This window comes from Drosophila novamexicana, unplaced genomic scaffold (genome assembly GCF_003285875.2).
Source record: "Drosophila novamexicana strain 15010-1031.04,08,12 unplaced genomic scaffold, DnovRS2.1 tig00000870-arrow-arrow-pilon, whole genome shotgun sequence".
NCBI lineage: Eukaryota > Metazoa > Arthropoda > Insecta > Diptera > Drosophilidae > Drosophila > Drosophila novamexicana.
In genome coordinates, this window is record NW_020824830.1 from 1,672,221 (window position 1) to 1,696,049 (window position 23,829).

General features: G+C 41.6%; 1 protein-coding gene across 1 annotated transcript in view; it reads left to right on the top strand.

Annotated features, from left to right (window-relative positions):
* The first annotated feature begins 13,040 nt into the window (after positions 1-13,040).
* The window catches only part of LOC115764762 (nephrin), a 44,129-nt gene continuing 33,340 nt past the window's right edge, over positions 13,041-23,829 (top strand). The window contains exon 1 of the mRNA XM_030707998.1: positions 13,041-13,175. Coding sequence (XP_030563858.1) covers positions 13,097-13,175 — 79 coding nt within the window. The 5' untranslated portion in view covers positions 13,041-13,096. The remainder of the gene's footprint in view (positions 13,176-23,829) is intronic.

The window sequence follows — 23,829 nt, forward strand, 5'->3', positions numbered from 1 at the left end:
ACATAAAGCCTTGCCAGAGACTGCTTTTCAAGACTTAAACCCTTCCATATTCGCATGATAAATAAAAGTAAATTTATGCAAATCCATCGTATATGTTGTACACATTTGTATTTATTCAAATGCGATTATTTGTGGGAAATGCACATTTTCTTTTTTTTTTAATGGAGCATTTCTTTTTAATTCCATTGGCAAAATGCAGGATTTACGTGGGAATCGCGAACAGGTGTAGTTCAGATAAATGAGAGCTTGTAACATAACAATTCGAATGGAACATAATTCGATTCTAAATCTTGGGAGAAACATTAACGAAAGTATTAAATAACTTAAACTATCTTCCTGAAAATGTATATACGCATTCAAGCATTTGAAACTGAACTGTGTGTATAATTGATTTCGTATCTCTTGCACAGTCCTGGCCTTGGCTTACCTGTCCCTTAAATAATCTCCAAAATAGTTTCAGTTTCTACTCTAAACGTTTAATCCTTGCGGCAGGTCTCACAAAGCTTCTTATCTGCATTCTTGTGTGCATATTTAACATTTCGTTAAGCGGACCTTTCTCGACCGAAGCTTAGCTGAACGGCCGCATTCCGTAGCCCGTGAGCGCCTTTTATGCGCCCTAAAAATGTAAATTTACGTTGACATAACGTAACGGAATAGCGACAGCGAATTTTCTGTCAGGTAACTCAAGGGGCTAGCGCTAATTATGTGCAGCCGCACAAGTGTTTTGGCAGTGCTCGAGCACAAGTAGGTGGTTGAGCCGCGGGTTTTACGGCCTGATAAGCTCCGAGCACTAAACTCGTTCTCGAGACAGCCGACAGTTGTCACTTGCATAACACAAATTCTACGGACTAATGCGATTTTCGGGAATTGACAGCTACATGACATTGCTTACGACTTTAATGACAAGCACAACATGAGCTCCAGTCCAGACAGACGCAGCTAAAATACGGATCGGAACGCAGCGAACTGATGGGAAAGGGGAAACGACTTCATCGATGACAAGTGGCAATATTTTATGGGGGCTTGCGACTTATTTGGATGAACTAAGTAGAGCTTAAGCCACAAGGCGTAACTGCTTCCCACACAGCTCAGCTCAACATGTGTGCCTCACATGCAATTCTCCCACCCTCTCTCCCGCTTTGAAAAGGGGGCACTCAATGTGAAACTCACATTCGACATTTGACATTTGACATTTTGGACTGCGTAACAAATCGTGGCTGCAGCTTTGGGCGATTTCAGCTTCGCAGATGCAGCCGGCAAGCGAACCAAAAGTTGAGGACTATGATAAATTGAAAACTCATAAATTATGTGAAATTATGCCACGATGCTGGTTTACTCCATGTGTCAGTTGAGTGGAAATATTTTTGACATTTATTAACATTTTTCTACCGTACCGAAGACAGGCAACAATTAAATTTGCTCGAGTGTAAGGTTTCACTCTCATTTTGTATATGATTTTTTGATAAACATTTATTAAAACAACGCGTAGGTAGTCGAAAGATACATAAATCATTCGTTTTTTTTTTGTGAAAAATTTAAGGCACATTTTCGCAAGAGACAGCCTAGACAAAGGCAGCTTTACAAAGCATAAGCTTATGTTCTGTTCTTAATGCTGATGCTGATGCTGACCAGATACTGCCATAACTCACTGTCAGTTTAGGCAGCAGCTTTGCCTGCGGCATTGCAACCGCAACTGTAGTTGAAACAATCGAATAAGATGTTCCCTTGACCAAAATGAATTCAAAACACAAACATTTAAATGTATCTTTTCCACACAAAACATCCACACAAATCTGAAAGATAAACAAAAAATTGCTAAGGTTGATTCCATGTTGTGTTTTATTTTGTGGTTAAATGGAAATCTGATGTAGAATACGCTGAGATTGAAAGTGATTAAATGGTTAAGATACATTGTGTCCATAGATACTTTTGCTTGTTTGTATATTTGTTATTCGAATTTGTTTTATTTTAGTTTAAGTGCCATTGTTCTGGCAATAGTCTGCGTACAATTTTGATTTACTTATATATTATTTTATTTTATTCCTTTGACAAGCAGACACAATTATTCAAAGTTGAAATTTTATATATTCTTTGCAATTCCAAATGCGGCTTGCGATAGGACTTGTTTACTCAACAGTTGCTTAACATATAAATTAATTTTGTTCATATTCGTTTACAGTTTCCTGCTAGATTCCAGCGAATTTCAAACAGTTGCTCTCGAGTGGCTTCTAGCAAAGTGCATTTGCAGTTTGCAGGATTGTTGCCGAGTCTTTTTTGTATCGCCCAAGGTCTAAAATTAAATCAGACAGCGTCAATTTATGTTTTCTTGGTTTTGTAGTCTGGCTAAAAACAAGTATTTAACATCAACTACTAGGGAGAGCACCCTCAAAAGAATACCAATTTATCTTGTGCGCTTAAAACTTTTATTTGGCTTTGATTTTTTGTTTGCGCAATGTTGCAACAGCAAATATTTTATTATATTTTTTTTTTTATTCATAACAGTTGAAGAAATGTGCTGTCAGTGTCTGTGTGTAAAATAACAAAAGCGCACTGAAAATGCGTTTTAACTTGCACTCGAAGAATTTAATAATAATATAACAAGAATATGAAAGTCTTCAATCTATCAATTTCGCATATTTTATTTACACCCATACACAAATAATGTGAATACTATTTTGTGGGCATATTAAAATAGAAAATAACAGAAATGTTTTAATTAAATTTTAATATTAATTTACAATTTAATAGTTAATTGCAATTGGTGGTTGTCTCGAAAAAAAAATCAACATTTTTCGACTCTTTCCGCAGCGATTGTCCAGCTTAATATGTTGAAATTTACTAATACGGCGTGTGACTATGTCAGTGAGGCGACTGTTCAATTATTTGGATTGATTTTTTGCGGAATCAAATGAATAAATTATTTCACACTTGTATTTTATTTATTTCGCTTTAAAGTACGCTTGCGAGTTCCCAATTGAGTGCTGTGAAATTTAATTCAGAACATTTTTACTGCGCCGCAATGTATGCAATAAAAATTGTTTATGCATTGCACATCGGGCGGCACAACAAAAACAATATTGTGTTTAAGCAGGCGCTATAATTAATTGAAACTTGTTTATCCTTATTGCTGCTTGTTGGTCTTTACCTTAACTCTCGTTATATAAAAAAGCGTTTGTTGTGGAATTTCGGAAAAAACGCGGAAAAGGATTGTATGAAGCACAAACCCATTTTCAAAGATCTTTGATCTAATATATATGAATTTATCTTTCATTTCATTCGTATTTCGCAATTCCCTCGAAATCTGACTTCAAACTTATTCAAACCAAAACTTGAACTTGAAACAGTCGAATAATACTAGCTTCTTTAAAATATAACATTATACCTAGATGTTGTTTTGAAACGGGTATGTTAAAATTGCGAAAAACAAGTGGAAAATTATTGTCTATGATTTGTAGCAAAAATTTGAGATTGGTGCAGGGTAACTCTTCGACAGCCATTTCCAACCCTTAATTGTTTGAACATGTTTTTGCTCGCATGGGCTCATACAATTTTCCTTTGTGTGTTTGTGCTTGTGCGGTCTGTGGCTATTATGGAAATAATTTATTGTGTGAATGAAATGTAAATTTTTAATTGATTTTTAAGTACAAAAAAAAAAAAAAAACACATCAACAGCAACACCTGTTTCTGAAACTGTGTCACACGATGACGCACGCGATTTTTGCCGGTTTTTTTGCAGCGGCGCAAATTTTATGAGCGCCGGTTACATCAGCTACTGCTGCAGTAGCATCAGCATTTACTGTTACTGTTGCTGCAGCGAAACTGTTGACATACACGCACAAATTGAATTTGCTAACGAGTTGGCCCACTCAACGTTGGCAAGGGGGGCGGGATCACACGTGGACGGCTGACAGTTGCCCGGTGTTTGTCACTTTTGCCACTTTTGTTATCGTGGCTTTTTGCTATTGTTGTTGTTGTTGCTACTACTGTTAGCCAACGAAAAAACGCGTTCGCGCCTGTTATTTATGGCTTCGATTATCCTCACACAATGGGCAACGAAGCAACCGATTCCCCATACACCTAGTGCCCCGTAGCTAGCCGGGCCCCATTTCTACTGGGGAAAGTGTTTGCAAAAAGCAAATGCTGCCAACGAGTCAGCCTGGCAATAAAACAAAACCCACACGCTCACAGTGCGAAGGGGACAAAAGGGTGCAGAGAAAATGATGGGACAGCGGAGGAGATGAGCGGTTGGCAGGCAGAAATCACAGAAGCAGCACAAGGACATGCCGCTAGGCAGGCAAAGAGGCTTTACGTATTTTCAATAGTTTCCATTGTGTATTCATGCCCACACGCACACAACCAGCAAGCACTAAACAATCAAAGGCACACACACACACGCACACACATGCAGACAGGGGCAATCTGTGTGCTGATTTCAACGTTTGAATTATGATTTTCATGTGGCGAACTTTTAGTTTGATTTTCGCTTCGTTTCGTCGCTTTTGTCGTTGTCGTTGTCGTTGCCTTTCGCTGATATTCCCCTTGTTGTTCTTGTTGTTGTTGTCGTTGCTCTTTTTGTAAATGTTGTTGTCGAGTTGAGCGACAAAATTTATATGCGCTACTAATGCGGGCACTTAAACTATACAAACAAAATGGCCCTTGTTCCAATGGATATATATATGTATACGCATGTAAATGTGTGTCTGTGTTTTGCTAGTAAAAGTCGCTGGAGACTTTTGGCCCTGGCCATGTGAAAATGACTGAAATCGTATCGAAAATCAAAGGTCACTTTTGGGATCAATTCAAAAGGAATTGCCGCATTCAAATCGCTGCGAGGCACTTGTGAAAACACACACACACACTAACACACTCACACAAACAGGCAAACACACAAAGCAAAAGCAGCGACAGCGACATCGATTTGGGTTGCTGTAGCCGCGTATACATAATACATATATACATATATAGAGAAGGAATGTGGAGGATGTGGAAGCTGCCATAGATATTCAAACTAAATTGCGTCATCTATAACGAATGTGTGTGTGTGAGTGTGTGTCTGTGATTGGGTGTGCTTGTGCATGTGTCTTTGCTGACTGTCGATGGGAAATGAATTTTAATGATTGCCCAAAAAACTTTGCCAATGGTTTGTTATCCAGCTCCATAGGGGTCTGTCGTGAATGTGTCGGGGCAGCAGACAGCAAACGGCAGGCGGCAGGCGCTTGTTTTGCGCTGTGACCAAAAACTTTATACATTAAATTGTTTACTTTTTGGCTGCCAGAGTCGCCTAAGTGGCCGATAACGATAACTAAGCGCGGGCCGCGCTAACCCAATCGTTACATAAGCGCACGCATTGAAAATTCAAATTCCAGAACCGACACGGCTCACCCGCCCATCTGCTTGACTCGGGGCAGGCAGGCGCTAGGAAAATCCAAATGCATTTCCATGAAGCGACGCGTGGCAACGCCTCAGCCATTTCTAGGCCCCACCAGCTCCACTCTCTAGCACGTGCAGCTGTTGGCAATATGTCAAGAATCTGCAGAGCGCTGCGCTGTTTTTCCCAAATGCCAGACACGTTTGTGCAATTTATTTTTAGTGCAGCTAATTAAAAATCAACTTTCGCTTTCGACTCGCATCGCCAAATGCGAATTTCGAAATGTGAAAACGCGAAATGGGAAAATGCAAATGCATTTCTGTCATTTTTTCATTTATGAATATTGAATAGTATTTTTTTGTTTGTTTTATTTTTATCCCCTTGTTGTTGACAATACCGAGCAGCATATGGACTTTCGCCTGCGCAAGCAGCTGCAGCTAATTAGCTCGACCAGCGCGTACCCAAAAGTCTCTTTCCAGTAATTGATTTCCTTGGAGGGCTTCCATCTTTGACCCGCTTGTTCGTCTATTTACATTTAATTTGATTCCTCAACGCTTGCCGCTTTGTTTACTTTTCTAATTAATATGAAAACAAGTTGCAAGTTTTTGCTGGCTGGGCGCCAGGTGGAGGCGCCCCTCTTCTCAACGAGCTCCGAATGAATTCCCAGCTGTCAAAAGTGGCTTAACAAGAGTTTATGTTGTGCTGTGCAAAAAAACAAGAAAAATAATCATACGCCATGTGTACAGCTATATTTGTGGCTTTAAAAAGGGGCGCATAATTAATTATTTTTTGTGTTTGTGTTGTGTCTGTTGGGTTTTTTGCTGGGGACCTTATCCTTACGCTCTGATAAGAGAATAAATAATGAAATTCAACCAAAGTCAGTCAGCAACTGACACCAAACACAAAGACCAAAGACAGCTTCGTGACTGGGGCTAGGTCATGTGTTTTAATGAAGTAAGCGCTAACACGCCCACCGACCAGCTCGCCAGCTTGCTTTCTTGGCTTTGTTTTGTCTCCGTTTACATTGGATGCGGTTGCAGTGCGGCTGGCTAAACAGGTGACAAGCGAGAAACTTAAAGCAAACTTTTGCCCACACATTCCACACACCCATATCAGATGTGAATTTCATGGAGGCAAATGTCAGAAAAGGAGAACAACGCTTACTCTTAAAGATAAATTATGCATTTAATAGAAAACAAAATATGTGAGAGCAGAAAAAAACGACGCAAGAGTTAAATAATTGAGGGCTGAAACACAAAAATTCCAACCACGAAAAGGGTTCGAAATGCTGTACTCTTTGGGTCACATTTGGTCAATTGTTGTTGCTGTCTGGGCACTGAAGAATATTAATTGAAGGATTAGAAGGCGTTCAAAGGGTATGCTCCTTGGGGTTTCTGCTACCAAACTAACTTCAATTTAAATTCAAATTTGGGGTTTCCAATCGCATGCTGGGATGAGAAGTTCGTAGGGTCATGCCTGCCACGTGCAAATATTTCTGTAAATTAAAAACGTTTAATTTAATTGCAGCTGATGTTAATTTAAATTGCAAAAATTTCATCGCTGACAAATGCCACCTCATTAATATCAAACAAAGTTCAACTAAGCCGCTGCGAAAACTTAAAGCTGCCAGCCACCCAAATACATAATTTGGCAGCGCTCTGATTGACACCCGCAGGGATAACGGAGTGTCAGGGTGACGGTGCAAGTCGGGATGACTAAATATCAGCGACAGCTGCGCCACCTGCGGCACCTGTGCTGCCGCATGTTGTCAAATTTAAGGTAGATTTTGGGCAACCGCAGCGCCAGGATACACAGCAGCCAGGACAAGCAGCAGCTGTATCTGGATATGTGTATCTGTGTCTGTGCACTCGCTTTATTTATATGAAGCTGTCAGACCAGCACACTGGGCGCAAGTTAAAGGGGATGGGGCTGGGGTATGCTACAGTAGCTCACTGGATTTGGGGTGGCCTGTGAATGACAGCAAAGGCCGCAGTTTTTGGCAGTAGCCCCTTCCTCCGCATCTCTCTTCACAGCCAAAGAGTGTTCGTGTTGGGCATTTCACAACAAAAGTCAAACTGAAAGATTCACAAATGCATACAGGCTCACAGGATATTTTAAGCAACTGACGTGAGCTGGCCATAAAATGTCAAGCCAATTAAATTTCTACATTTGGTTAAGGCTTAAACATAGGTAAATTGTTTTCAATAAAGGTTTTTCAGGGCACAATAAAACACTTTGGGACGACGCAGATGATTCTTAAAGCTGTCAGAAATTTACATTTATTTAATTAAGCCACATATAAGGAAAATGTTGCATTTATTGAGAATCAATTGCACTCAATTTTATTACAAACAGTCAGTTTTCCTAAGCACAATTATCGCCCCAAGTACGGTAAATTGCGAAATTCCAAGAATGCTGTGAAATTAAATTAAATACCAAATTTACTGGTAACTCTTCAACTTGGCAAGCCCAAATCAAATTCTTAGCAATAGTTAGCTAAATTCATTTTTCTAGCATATACGTAAAGTACTTGATTAAGCCCACCAAATTAGGGAAATAGTTTTCGAATAGGAAATAGTGGTCGATTAATAAATACCCTGTACCCACGTCGTAGCTAATCTCTCTCACTTAGTACTCTGTACTCTCAGTACAGTTTATAAATGTTGGGCATAGAGTTTCTAGATCTAATATTCTCAAAGATTGACAAACTCATAAGCTACCAACCAAGCTGTAATTACTGATGAAGAATAATAAATAGTTAATAATGTACCCGTTTTTAACCCATTTTATATCTAAAGGGTATGAAATGGAAAAACGAACGAGTGCAGAATAAATTAATTGATTTATGCATGAATAGTGTGTGTATGGTTACGAGTGCGTCTGTGTGTGTTTAAACTGGACGCGTGCCCAAAATAAAATTGAAAAAAAAACCCATTGTCCACTGGTGGGCAGTTTCCGACTAGGAGATGCTCTGAACCCAGCGCCAAGTTGTCATTACAAACATTCTAGCTACCTTCTATATACACATACTTAAGAACACATACGATATACTATTTTTTTGCGATTCACTCTGGTGTTAATAGTTCGATTAGTATGAATTATTGCGAAAAAGAATGAAAGTCGTGTGGGTTTTATGATCTCGGAGACGTCTCATTCTGCCTGTAACATGCATTTTCACAAAACCATTATACCCTTTTTACCTAGTTTCAATTGGTAAAGGATATAAAAATATAAAAGAAAAAGTATTTTTAAAAATTCATGAAAAACTGAGTCAGACTGAAAAAATTGTGATTCAGGCCAAAAGGTCAGCTGGTTAAACTGCACTTCGTTGGGGTTAGGATCAAAGGACTATAACCGTAACTAATTTAGGGCAATATGTCATATATTTTCAATTATACCAATGTGCGAGCTTTGTCGATTAATGATCGCAAATTAATGATTTTTGGCTAACTGAACGTATTAGGACAATTAATAATATTGCATTGTCTGATTGATTTGGATTTCCGTACGTGATGCGCTTTCCCTTTGTTTATCCAATAAGTATTTTTGCCTGTTATTGTTGTTCCTATTGCTTCTGTTAGATCTGGCGTTGCGCATTTATTAATGTTTTTCATAAGATGCTGTCGGCTGCTGTAATAAACGCATAAAGGATATTAATGAGCTGCTGTGTGTTTAACCCCCTACTGAACTTTCGCACGATTTGCTTTTATTTCCGCTGAAAAGGCAACTAATTGCTTACTCACACACTACACACACACACACACACACACACAGACACTGGCAACTCATTGCTCATGCTGGCTGGCAAAGCGCTCACATATTTCACAAATTGCGCATACGACATGTTAAACGGCACACACACACAATCAAACGCACGCGTTAAGTAAACACACGCTTAAAGACGAGCCAAGGTGATGGGTGAAGAGCACATTATCAGGCCATAGTTGTTATTGGTCTTGCTGTTGTTGTTATTGTTGCTGTTGCCGCTGCTGCCGGATGCATGCCTTTTGTCATAATTCAACTTTTATTTGCACACTCACACACACAGACGCACGCACACAATGAAAGTGAAATGTGCTTTGAGTGGCGCTAAAAGTATGCCGCGCGGTGTAATAGCACGCATTGTCGCCAGGGGCTGCTGCTTTTGCTGCTGCTGCTGCGACAGTGACAGTAGCGGTGCTTATCCTTGTCAGACGCATGCTTATGATATCACACATCAACTCACACGCACTCACACACACATACAGAGACAGACACCCTACATAGAGGAGCAGCAATTGCAGTCGCTGCTGTTGCTGTAGGGTTCTGGCACTGTCTTAAGGCCCAGTCAGTGCAGGGACTGTGATTGCCCGTCATGACTCAGTGCCAGCTGTCCCGTCTTGTCTTGGCTTTGATAAGAAGCAATGCTATGTCTATCTGTATAATGTATGTGTGTGCACATGTGTGTGTGTGTGTGTGTGTGTGCGTGTGTCAACGCGTTGACTTGCGCTAGAATTTATATTTCTTATTATATTCTTAGCTGCCATCAGCTGCTGTGTGGGAGAAAAAGTAAAACGAGTTATGCGCCTAGCAACTTTATGAAGCATGCGAATTGCACACAAGGCATGACAATGGCCATGACATTCGCATACCCGTTCGCATTCCAATGGCTCAGACTCATTCGATGGCTGGGCGCCTGGGTTGATGCGGCGTTAAATCTTGGGGAAATTGTGTCACATTGTGATGAACATTTATGGGAAAGTTGAGCATGCGCTCATAAATTTACGCGCCTCCATGTCAACCACAGCCGTAGCCGAGCAGCTAGTCTTGTGTGCGCGGGTGGGTACACCTGCCAAGACTTGAATTAAACATGATGGAGTAGCTGCGGTAATTTGACATGGCTCAGGGCTCAAGGCCCAAGACTCAGTCATGTTTCAGACTGCAGAGAGCTGGAGGCAAGTGTTGTTTCAGACGAAGGCACACCTGGGCAAAAAGCCAATCAATAGTCGAAAACAAGCAAATATATAATTGCCCTTGGGTCGAGCTCGAAACGAAATACAAAAATAGGCGAGATGCCAAAGCTGTAGTCGGCTTTTGATGCAGACAACGCTGATCCTGTTTCTTGCAGTCAATAGTCGAAACGTAGCCAAGCTATTTATAAATGAAAATAATCTGAATCTCGAGCAAAATGGCACTACTGGACAGTTAATGCGCCCGCTGGCCAGACTGGTGTGTGTTCAGTGCTGTCAATTGATGTCAAAAGTTGTGCAACAGACACACACAAAGAAAAGGAACGGGAAGAGGAAGGAATCACACCTCGTATTCATGTGCCGGCAAACTTTTTTAATTAACAAATCCACCAAGTTCAATTTCAATGACTCGTCCAGGGCAGAGGCCTTGTCTAATGCAAGGACTCTGCGCAGCTAGCTAATGTTTCCGAGTTAATTAATCAGTAATAAAATATGCTAACTAACTGCTAAGAGTAGCAGCAGCAGCTACGCCAGAAACTACTCATTGTATATGTACCTATTTTTTCTGTTTCCCCCTTTGGACCATATGCTGCCGACATGAAATTAACTAATGAGCAAAGTTTTTGCTTTCAAGCTGTCGACTGCTTGTGCTTGTTCACTTATTTACAGGTAACAAGAATCGAAAAGGTAACAACTTTTTATGGAGGCATAAGTAAATATGCAATTAAATGCAAACGGCAAATGGCTCGGCAGGCAGTCAGCAGCAACCGTACCTCTGTTTTCCTCGCATTGCGTTCGGTTGTCATTTTAATCAAAAGACCTCTTCAAAGTTCATAAAAATGCGGAAAATGTTGCATAATTACGCATTTCGGGGCGTAAGGTGAGCCGCAGCAGGATCAAAATCATTTGCGTGCCTGTCGCCGCTCTTGTCGCGCCCATCCTCACTTCATTAATGCAGCCAGCCACATTGGGCCAAAGCCAAACAAACCATGACACATGCGTGGCTGCAACGCTTGGCTAACAACGCGCTGCCAAAGATAAGGGCTGGGGTTGAGCACGGGGGTGTGGCTGGGGGTGCTTGATGCTACTATTTCTGTGGCCAGGGGGTTGGTTTATCAATTTTGATGCGTTGTTTAATGACCGACGCTCGTGCTTAGCACGCAGTTTAAAGTCAGCAACAGCAGCAACATTTAGCCGGACAATAGAGCAGCCGGGATTAAGGTGTATTGGTTGCAGGCCGTGCTGGCACAGCTGTGGCAACAGCAGCAACACTCATAAATCTACGTCGGTGGCCTTAATTACAAGACTCACATTGAAATGCGCCATTAATCACACTTCATCGATGCGCTGGGCACATAAAATATCAAATTTGATATCCAACTACGGAGCCAGTTTCAGGCCAGTAAAGTCTGCCGCTTACCCTTTGGCGGCGGCCAAGTTTACGAGTTCAATTTGCTTGATGTGTGTGCCTCGCAAGTCAGTAAAAATATTTTATTAGCACTTTTCATATTTTGCTAAAGCAATAACAACAACAAGATTGGCTAGTTAGATTTATTGTTTGTCGACGAATAAATACCCTTGCAGACATTGAGCTGCAGAAGTCGCCTATTAATTTGTCCTATGTTTCATCAAGAAGGCAGACAAATGGCAAGCCATTGTTATCACTCTCTCTCTCTCTCTCTCTCTCTTTATAATTTAATATTTTCTTTAGAATAAGAAATATTTTTTCTTGTCATTGTAAAGCTCTGAATAGATTTCTGAATTGCATAAATTATGAAAAGCTTGCGTGGTCGAAAATTGTCCGACTATGGGAGCCATTCGGTCATGGTAGCTGTTCGTAATTGAAGCTTTAAATATGTATACATTTTATGGTGTAAGATGTCTCTTTCCGAGCGTCAAATAATTCGAAATTATATTGCGATACCCTTTGTGAGTGTATAACCAAGGCCAGCAATTGCCTTGATCAAAGCTGTTGTCTGGCTTTGGTTATTGGGTTGCCGAATGGTGAAAGCAAACCCCTAGAAGTTACTCTGGAGCTCATGTTTCATGTTATATTTTTGCTTTTCTATTTGCAGTGCGGCAGTCGAGGGACTTCTCAAATCTGCTATGCCAAAAAGGCAATAAAAGTGCAAATAAACATGTAAAAGGACATTAAGATTCCCGTGGCAGCAGAGCACAAAAACAGCAACCACTAAAAGAAACCAACGGCTGAGCCACATATAAATGCCAGTTGAAATGCGAGTGTTTTTTTTTTATGGGCCAACTTGAAGTGAAAGCGAACTAAATGAGCGTTGGCGCTTCATTAAAGTCAAAAGCGGAAACGGCAACGGAAACGGAAATAGCCAACAGCAGCTCTTACGAAACGCCACACACACACAAGCGCGGCACAAGAGAATAACGGCGTCTGTCTATTAACGTCGCGGCAACCACATGTATTGCGGCCATTTTTATTGGTATCCCTGGTTTTGGTTTCGTTGCTTTGACTCATTGTCCAAATTGAAGTTTGCCACATAAATGACGAGACGTTTCTGTGTTCGAGCACAACGCAATGATTACAATGCAGTTTTTAATAACAGCACACGAAACGGTAACAACAAGTGCAACTGCAACAGCAACAGCAGCAGCAGCAACCACAAAAATGCAACTCAAAACATCAACAACAACAACATTCACCGATTGGCAACAGCACGAGCAACAGCAACAACACAATACACATCGAAAATCACGAACGCGAACGCTGCTGGACACTGGGAGCACGGTTTCAATTGTCGTTTCGGTGATGTTGTTGCTGTTGCTGCTATGTCTGCAGCCGGAAGGCACCCTAGCGGAAGAGGAGTCACAGGATTTTCAAAAGAACAGTAAGTACACGTTGCACAATTTACTAGTTGACAGACTGATTTCCCAGAAGATACCCTCGGCTATTGATGTACACCTACATATATGAACGCACATATTTATTTGTATTTATGTTTATCTATGTTTGTATGTGCATACGTGCGCATCCAGAATGCTTGGTTAAATTCATTTTCATTGAGGCCGACTTATAAATTTGGTGGATTGGAATACAATATTATACACAAATGTCCAGTATCTTAACTGATTCTGTTGCATACTGTTAAATTTGAATATTACATTGGCAAAACCCCAATCTTTTAAACGCAGCTTAAAGTCAAAACTAAACCACTTTCTAATAAAGATGGGTGAACTGTTTATGTTTATAAAGATCCTTGCAATTGAGTTACAGCCGGAAACAATTTCCACATAGTCCATGCAAATGGTTCATATAAAATAACTACATTCCAAATTTCAGCTTTCTAGCCCTTTGGGCTATGCGTTGATCACCAATCAGTCAGCTATTTGCAGATTTATCTATTAACTAACCACATTCTTAGCATACATGTTCACGATCATACTCTTTTGAATCCTATATGCAAGCTAACGGGTACAAATATATCATAGCACAATCAAAGGAATCCTTGCAAGTACTTCAGATATTGAATTAGATTCCTTGCAATCGCTGGCATTTGAAATCATATTTACTCGTTTGCCATATGCCAAAGGAAAATAAAAAAAATACTTTAAGCATTTTATGTTGAGATATGCAAAGCTGTGCCCTGCAGCAAGTTACTTGCCTTCTATTTTATGTGTCTGACCAACAAACGAAACATGGGCTGGCCATGCCTGGCTCCGCCTCCTGCCGACCCAGCTTCGATGCTGGATATCCGCACACGTTTGCACAAAACGATGGCTTGTGCAAGCATTTTGTGCAAACTTGCAAATCATTCACCGACTGCCAAAATGCTTATCAATGTGCGTTACATAAAACGTGCTGCAGATTTTTTCCCCAAAAAAAAAAAAAAAACCATGTGAAGAAAGGGAAAACTTAAACGAAAACTTGCCAGCCAGCAGTTTTGGCCAAACAACTTTATAATTTGCGAGGTCGAGCATGTGTCTGAGTGTCTGCAAGTATATGTGTGTGTGTGTGTGTGAGAGTGCATACGTGTGTGTGTAAGTGTATGTGTTTAAGTGTTGCTATGTTGTTACAGCTTGGTGCCTAGTGCTTTTTACGATGCCATCAACTGGTTGTTGTAATTTACGCTCCGATTATTGTAGAGTATCTAACCTTGAGGCAGCAGCAGGAACAGCAGAAACATCGGTCATTTCTCATTTCCCCGGGCGACCGCCTGGCTCCTGCCCTTTTTGGGATAGCAGCCACTCGAAAAAAAAAGAAGAAAAACAAATCATAATTCGACATCGACATCAGCATATTTTCTTTTTGGATATAGTCCGGGCGTCTGTCTTTTGTTGCCGGGCTTTTTGGGCTGTGCCACAATTTATGACAGGATTTGGCCAAAACGAGACACATTTTCTGGCATTTTCTATTTCGCTTGGCATTGCCACGCCAATGCGCGGGATTTTGTAGTAAATTGAATTTCGATGCTTGGATAAAGACATTGCCACAGCCCCTACTCCTACTCCGACCAACCAATCGACTGTCTGCTTTGGCCTGCGTTTTACCCTGTGCGTTGAGCATTAAATTTAATTATGTGTGCTGCTGCTGCTGCTGCTGCTGTTTCTTCTTCACTTATTAGCGGGCGGTACTCGAGAGCTTAAAATGCCGACCGTTACTTTGGATATTGCTATCTTTTGACTTTTGAGAATCTCAAGAGTTGCCCCACTCGATAGTGCCGCATTTGGCACTGATGACGCCTTAAGTGGAACTCGAATGGGCTGCCCAACGTTGGAACATAAGCAACTTACACTGCTGCAAAATACACAAACACACACATATATATATATATATATATATATAATAGATATACAAATATGTATATATATTTCTGGAAAGCGGGCGGTCGGAGACACGCTGCGAATGTGTGGCTCCTGGGACATAGCCATGGCACTTGGCGACGGCTTCCGTTTGCCGCATGAATATTTTCATCATAATCGTCGCTATTTTTATGTTCACAAGTTTTTTGTTGCACGTCGTTGTTGCGACACGACTATGCACATACACACACGCACACGCATAAATATTTATATATATATCGGTTTGAAGCTCTTGGCATTAGCAGTGGATTTATTTGCGCTCGTTTGGACTGAGCGCACTATGCAAATCTCAAGCTGTGCTCCTCATGTGCCAGGCTTTGTTTTGATGGGCAATCAACACGCGCAACAGTATTTCGTAGCAACAACAACAACAAGCAACAACCCCTAGTTACTGTGGGCGTGGCAGCTCAGATCACAGGCGCCGCACAGTTCAATTGTAATGTAAACATTTCTTGAGCGGCATTCAAAGTCATTGTGCGTCCTCATCAGCGCTTCATTTGTGTTTTAAATTGATTTTTTGTTAATTTTTATGAACTTCAAAGGGAAAACAAGAAGGGGCTGCACCCCTGCAGTCCCCACCAGACCTGCCTAACCATCAGCCAAATGCGACACATGTGCGCTGCCAGCCAACAGGGAACAGAAGCGTGGAAATATTTCCCAAACATATTTCCATACATATAACATACACATGCATATGAATATGTATGTATATATATGGTATATATTTATTTATAAGCACGCGCGCGCGTTCGCAGTGTCAAAACAACGTCACAAGCATAGAATATGGAGGAAGGGAGCAATACTTTTGGATGGAGGGCGCCACAAGTCAAGTGCAGCATTGAATGTGGACGCAGCCGAGAACAGAAAAGAGACGAAAACAAAAAATCGTATGGCGTTGCGTTTGTAGCTGCCACGTTGCGCCAAGATGCAAAGTTCAATTTCACATGTGGAAAATAACAGCAAAAATATTGTGGGGAGGCCAACAAAAATACAACAGAGGAAGCACATGTCACACTGGAGTACGTGCAAGGATGGAGCTGCATGCAGCATGTGTATATGTAGAGCTCAGGGGCAGCAATACAAAGTGGGAACAACTGGCGATGCATCTTGACAGACGACAGAGGACAGACGACAGCGACAGGCGCATGCAGCAAAAGAGGAAAATAAATGGGCTAGAATAGCTGAGGAAAACGCAGTGAAAAGAGCATAAAGTATGCAGGAGAAGGGCAAATATACATGCATATATCACGGGTATATCATTACAGTTAAAGAATAAATCAAGGCATTGACTAAAGTTCAGGTATCATATGGTATCGTTCATGTATGTTAAATATACGATGCTAAATCGCAGCCTAAGCTGCTTTTTTTGCTTGCGATACTAACTTATATATGTATATATAACTGCCTGGCAGTTGTAACCAAGGGCAATGATAACAACTTCTGACAAAAGCTAGGAAAGTAAATGGCACAAGAGGATTATACGAAAATAAGTAAGAGCATCAATTCCATTTAAAATACACAGAATGTGCGCTATGAATCTTTAAATGTTATATCGCTTTATTTTCTTTTCTTGAAATTGTGCTCGCTCAGGCGCAGAGATTTCAGACGAAACAAAGGCAGCCTCGTAGACTATTTTCATCGTGTTTCTCAAAACATGTGCTCTTCATTTGCCTCAATGCACTTTCCCCCATAAATACTGGAGCACTTTTGCATTTATGAACACCATTGGCCGGCCACTCGCTCATCCCCGATTGGCCCTGGCAAGAGAAGCTTTCAGGCAGCGCACTCTGGAATAACAAGTGTTTGGGAATGGAGAACAATATCTTCTTCCTGTTTAGCGCGAAATTTCAATTATGAACAAACATGACCAAGCCCACTAAGAGAGGCAACTGGCAAAGCCGCACGGCCGCCAATATCTATCTCTCCTAAAAAATGAAAGCGGAAAATATTTTATATGTATATATTTTTTTTTCTTTTATTTTCTTTTCTTTTCTTTTCTTTTCTTTTCTTTTCTTTTCTTTTCTTTCCTTTAACGAAACGGCAAAAATCGCTTTGCTCCAGTTTCGTGGGCGTTGGGGCGTGCACTCGTGCAGCTGTTTCATTTCTGGACAGGCACCAGTATACGTATATATCTGTTAGTCAGGGCACCCGCTGACTACTCAAACGTGACTGTCCAAAGTTTTTCAATAAACTTTAACAAGAAAACATTAAAAAGCCACAAGGATGGAGAAGAGCATTTCCATTGCCATTTCCAAAGCGTTTTCTGCAACCCCTGGCAAGAAGTCAAAGCTTCAACTGTATAAAAGCGGCAAATAGTTGTGTGAAAATGCTTCAGCCCCCATCCAAAACGCAAGCGAGCGCCCAACCCCGCCCCAAGACACAAGATGCATCCCTTCCCTTCCCGCCCAGCTGCCAGCCCGTTTCACTCTTTGTTATTTTGCCGACTTCTGCTCGCTCTGGCGCTGAAATATAAATTTCACATAAAAAGCAAATCTATAGCACATCTTCAGCTTCTCCTGCAGCTGCTTCCTCTTCTGCTGTAGATGGCTTCAGCGGCTGCCGCGCCTTAGTGGCTGCTTATGCCACCCGCGAGGCAGACCACCACCCAGTTAGTGCGCATTACGCAGCAGCGAAATGAAATAAATATCATTTTATGACTTTTTAACTTGCTTCTGCCGCGTTGCCGCCTTCCCGAGTTGGCCCCCTCCGCTGCAGCAGCTGCTGGCCTTAACAAGTGCAATAAATGCAACAGCAACAGCGCCAAAGCGCATCAGCGGCTGGCAAGCTGGGAGAGAAGACACCACTGCTGCCACTTACAGTTGCCCGCTTTTATAGTCTACAACTTCCCTTTTGTGTTGATATTTTTAGCTGTTCGAAACATTTGCATTTTTCACTTGATTGAGCGCCCCTCGCTGTGAGTAATGCTTCCGTTAATCAGCGCGCTGGCACCCCGTCCTAAGCCTCATCTCACGGCCAGCTCAGTCGCACCCTGCCACTTGTTTAACATTCAGCGAAAAACCTATTGCCAAAAGGTGTGAATCAACAAATGGCGAGACGACCCGTGCTATATTTGTGTCTGTGTGTGTAAGCGTATATATCCAATATCCAACATCGCTTGTTGTTGTCAACAGCGTTTGGCCTTTGCCTTTTCTGCTTTACGCTTCGCTTCACCGGGGTGATTTTCCAAAATTAACCCTTTCTGGCATAGGGTACTCATAAAAAATTCAATTTTATGACCATTTTTATTTGGCCACTCTTCGTCTGTCTGCACATGCCAACATCGCATTAAAAACGACAACGCCACTGGTCAAAATTCTGAATCAGTCCAAATCACTTAGCGGGAGGAGCAAATGTCACTACTAAGCCTGTAGTAACAGCTCTTTACAGGATATCATAGGGCCATCTGAAGGCACGCAAACTTACTGTATAGCATTTATATGTCGCATAAATATGTGGGTGCAAGGGCTTTTGACTTGTATTTATCCGTTTTATATAGTGAGGCTTTAAAAAAAACGACGAAGCCAATCGGTCGAATCTTTAAACTTTGATCAAAAAATGATGTTCGTCATTTTCTACCTTGGAGGGGTGATTGTGTGAAAGATACTTCTTATCACCCAGTCATAAAGCTCATTTCTACCAAGGAGGGGTGGATTTTGCTAAAAGTGTGACACAACCATTTGCCAGTTATTTTTCCAGGAAAGCATGCGTCAGATTTCTCCAATTATATTTAAACTCTTCTTACAAAATAGCAGTGACTCCCTACAACGAATACGTTGCAGTTCTATCGACAAACTTATGTGTCTTATGCGTATATCAATAGAATGGACGATTACTATTTAAGAGCCCAAAATACGAGAGCATATTAATGTTCCATCCTTTTTTAGTCAGATTCAAAAAGGCATGCTATAATCAAATTTTATCAAGCAATACATTTTTTTTTTATATTTTTCACTTCGTTTTGTTAACAATACCTGCTGGCAATGTTTTACAGGGTATACTAACCTCTGGTTTCTGTGTTAAGACTCTAAGCGTGAAATGACTAACACATTATATACTTACATGTTTAAGTTTGTATATGCTAGCTGAAGTTGTGATTCACATTCCGTCAACGGGAGCTGGACACGCCCAGCGATATATTCTTTAGCAGTGCAGCAGCCATGCTTCAGTGCACCCAGTCGCCGTGTCTTTTGTTGTTGTTATTATTGACTTGGTATGGGCTTTGTAATTTTTATCGCTACCCGGCATGCGCTTTGTGGCTCTGGGTTCGGCACAGGGATATGTGACCTTTTGGCTGGAGGTGGCGATTCGAGCCGCCTGTTTACGTTTATGCTTGGGCAACACGCCTTTATGATTTCTGTTTGATTGCCGCCGCCAATGCCGCCAACAAGCAAGCGCCATTAGTCACACACTGTGGGGTGGTGGTAGGTGGGGTTCACAGAGGGGCAGGGTAATGGAGGCGTGATACGGTTTTGGCGTTCAAGTGGAAAATTGAATTTATCACTTGAACATGCCAAGCGAACGGGATTCGCCCCTTGGCTTTGGCTTTGGCTTTTTTCACTGCTAATTCGCAACAAAATTCCATGAAATTTGTCGGCAAATCTATTTGAGACACGTAATCAACTCGTTTGTGCATATTTTACAGACACCACCCTCTGGCAGCTCCTTGCCGTCATTTGTTTGCTTTTCATTTGTTTTCAAACATTTTCCGGCTGGTGGCGCCAGCTGCTTATTGTTTTTGTTGCTGCCGCCTTTTGTGCTGCTTTTCATTTTGACCAACAGCTCGTGTGACCCTTTGACTTGAACATTTTTCTCTAAGCGTTAATTGAAAATTAGCCAAAAGAGGGCGTGCCCCGGCAAAGCGGAAATGGGCGTCGCATGCTGGCTGGCCGTAATTTGCGCAATTTGCATATTTATTAAATTTTAATTTAGCAGGCAGCTATTGTGTTGCTGTTGTTGTTTTTTTTTTTTCAAGTTCTGAGTCGGGGCGATTAGGCTCTGGATTTGCATAATATGTTGCCATAAATTGTCGCAAATTGAAAATGCAGCACAAAAACAGCAACTACAACATGAACAACAACAGCTACAGCTACAGCTACAGCTACAGCAAGTGCAGTAATAAAATGCCATAAATAGCATCAGTCAGAGTAAATAAATTAGAGCGAATTGCAATTGCTGCATTTTAAGTTGCATTTCAGTTGCAGTTTCGATTTATTTATGGTCAGCGGCCCATAAATTGGAATGGTTTTGTCAGCTGTGGGTTTAATTAAAAAATTATCTAAATTATTGCCAGTCGCAAAAATACTTATTTCATTTCATGTTGCGTCAAAATACTCGGCTATCGTATAAATCTTTGGCGCAACCGAGCTGTTTTCAGCGGCCACATAAGCTGAGCTCGGCACCGACGGGATCGCACTTGTAAATCTAAACACACACGCCCAAAAGTATGCAATACTATGCATAAAGTATGTTCGTACTACAGCTCTATTTGCTGTTGTTGTGTGTAAGTGTGTGTGCTGTTGTTGTTGGCACCATCGTAAATTTACATATTTTGCATATAAATAAACTCGTAAAAGCGGATTTTGTCCCTCAGACGTGGCAGCAGCAGCAGCGGCAGCGTTGAAATGTCACACAGAAAATGGCAAAAGAAGCTCCAAATAAATATAAAATAAAATAGCTACAAAATGGCCAAAAGAGCATATAGTTTGCCAGGCAAGTGTTCGGACGGGGCGGGGCTTGAGGTGTGTCGAGCGCCCGCCAGGCAAATTGAATGCGCTGCCTCTGAGTTATGGCAGTCTGGCCAATGTTGGAGCACATGGGCAACCGATACCAAGTCTCCAGCTCTCGAGCTGCGCCTCGCTGGGATTTCAGGTCTAGGCGTGGCCATAAACAAGCGTATACTTGATATATTGTCAATGGAGTTTGTGCCGCCTTTTGCGCCACTTGAGCTTGCTGCAGATTTGAAGGGAGACAGCAAGTATGGGAGAGAGATAGAGAGAGACAGAAAGAGCTTTGGGTACATAAAGCAACAACAAGCAGTCTCTCAATCATTCTCTTCTACTATTGATTACTTTGCTTTCACAAATGCTGTCATGGTGTTAAATATGGGCAAAGGCCGCTGCATTAAATCATCTAAATGTTCATGCTCATTAGCAATCAATGCACAACAACAACAACAACAGCAACAACAACAACAAGAGTGCCAACACTTCACACTTCATTTGTGCTCTGCCACTCAGCTAACATTAAGGGTACGAGGAGAGCAGCTCGATTAACGAGCAAATTAGCATAAAATTACTTATTTCAAAACGCACACATCCCTCCACATACCCCCACACACACACAAAGTAAATAAATCAATTAGAGGCAAAAAAAAATACAAGGGTATAAGAAAAAGCATCTACTGAACGTTTCTAGTTAGCATTGGGGTCGTGAGGGTTAGCGTCTCTTTGGGGCTGGGGCCTGGCGACAGCTGACGCATATTGGTAAACAAAAACAAAGAAAGAAACAATTAAAAGCTTTAGCAGCATGTGCACAACACATTGCAAGCCAATAATAATGGGCCCGAAAATGGGCCAATGTGCACAAACTTGAAGTTCCCATCGTTTAAAGTTCTTTGGACGCGCTTGATGGCAAACGCAGCTGCAACATGCAGCTGCAGCAGAGGCTGCTGCTTCGCCTCGTCACATTATTTTAATTATTTGTTTACGCAACGCAAACAAACTTGCTGGCGGCACTTCTCTTGTCTTGTCTTGTATTTGTTTTTTTTTTTTTAATGTAATTGTTATTGTTATTGTTATGCATATGCGTACGCTGGGGTGGGCTGATATGGACTTCATAAAAAGTAACGACCCGAAATTCTTGGAAAAGTCCGAAAAGCAAAAACATTAAAAAAAGGAAACAATGCCAAGGCGGCAGTCGCGGCGCCTAATTAGCCGCTCTCAACGTCATGCGAATTTGTCAAATTAAGCAGCTGGCGCTGCCCCTCCCTAATGAGTCAGCTGCTCAGCTGAGCCCCTCTGCCGATGATTCTCCGCTGGTAATGCCAATGTCAAAATAAAACGGGCTCAGAAATGTGCAGGCAATTACCAGACAACATTCCAGCTGGCATTCGAGAAATGCAGCCTGTGCTCGGACAGGGCCAAACATTGAAATTTGGTGGCGCCAACTGTCAAATGAAATTAAACATCACGAGTCCGAGAACTGCGGATCTCTGGAAATGAAGAGCTGGTGGACATGGCCATGCTGAGTACTACTGAAGCGACGCTGATTAAAAAATTGTTTGACAAGAAATCAGCGCGACGTTTGTCTGGCTTCAGAACCTGCCAGTTGGCGAGCAGGACAGCTGGGAGGTGGACACTCGGAGCGTAGCTCGGTGAGCTCCAACTGGCGGAAAAAGTGAAGTGTCGCCGTTAATTCGGCGTAAATTTAATTGTCAGCTGCAATTAAATTGATTTTCGCCCCGGTGGCAGTCATTGTTGCCGCCGCTGCTGCTGCGACTGCTGCTGTTTCTGCTCTTCCTACAGCCAAAACTGGCGCCACATCAACTTTAATTTTCTTTTCATTTTTGGTGTGAGGCAAACGTTTTTTTTTTTTTCTTTTTATACGCTTGTACAATATATTATAATTTTAAGACATGGGGAGAAATCTCCGACCAGCGGTTGATCGGTATCAACAGCCAAGTGGGCTGCCTGTTTCTATTCAAACTCTCAGTTTGAAAGATATCGTCATGAAACATTAGATACGGCCATTGCAGTCTGTTGCAGTCAGTACACGTATCAGAACTTGATATTAAACTCACTATTATTGTTATATTGTAATTTTTTATGATCGCGGGATAAAGCGTTTTAAGTCGCCAAAAAGAAGCGCCTATATCTGCATCTGGCCAAATAGATGAAGTACTTTCTAAAGTAACCAAAAATGTATACGTAGGCTATTTTAATGACTATATTCATCGTAAGCAAAAAATAGCAATGTTTGTAGGGTTCCTTGATACGTATAAAAACCAAAATAAATCTAAATTAAATTGTATTAAAAGCACATAAATATATTCTCAGTTCGCTTGTGTCACGGGGAAATTCTCTGATCGAAAGCAACCAAGTATATTTAGATATAGATATAAACGTATATTTTGTACATATACTATATTGATGGCACAGGGTAGGGCTGCCCGTTTCTGTTTCTAAAACGAAAAACTGGCACAAATTCAAAAAAGATTTTTACGCAATTTTACGACAACAACTTGAAGATGAACTATAAATAAAGGCCCCTTAGTGTTAGGCGGGCGTCATTATAAACTATTTGTAGCTCGTATCCGTGAGTTACTTGCGATGCCCCTGGTAGCTGCTGCCAGGGACATGAGTCACAAGCGACAGAATCGCTGTCAAGCGGCCGCTTGTTTATCTATGATAAGGGCCCAGTGGCCAGTTTAATTGAAAATAATAAACACGCGTGTAAATAATGCGCAATGTCTTGACCAGTTCCACAGTGCTGCCGACGCAACTGCAGCCAAACACAATGAAGCTGCGGGCAAAGCATTGTCCTAGTTTCAGACGTTGTATGCTGCACAGCAGCGCGTCCTGCCACGCCCGCCCTGCCGCCTGTCACTTGGCGTCCAAAATTGTCGCTGCAACTACACAGCCCGGGCCATGTTGCACAGCATGTGTTGCATGTTGCACTAGCTGT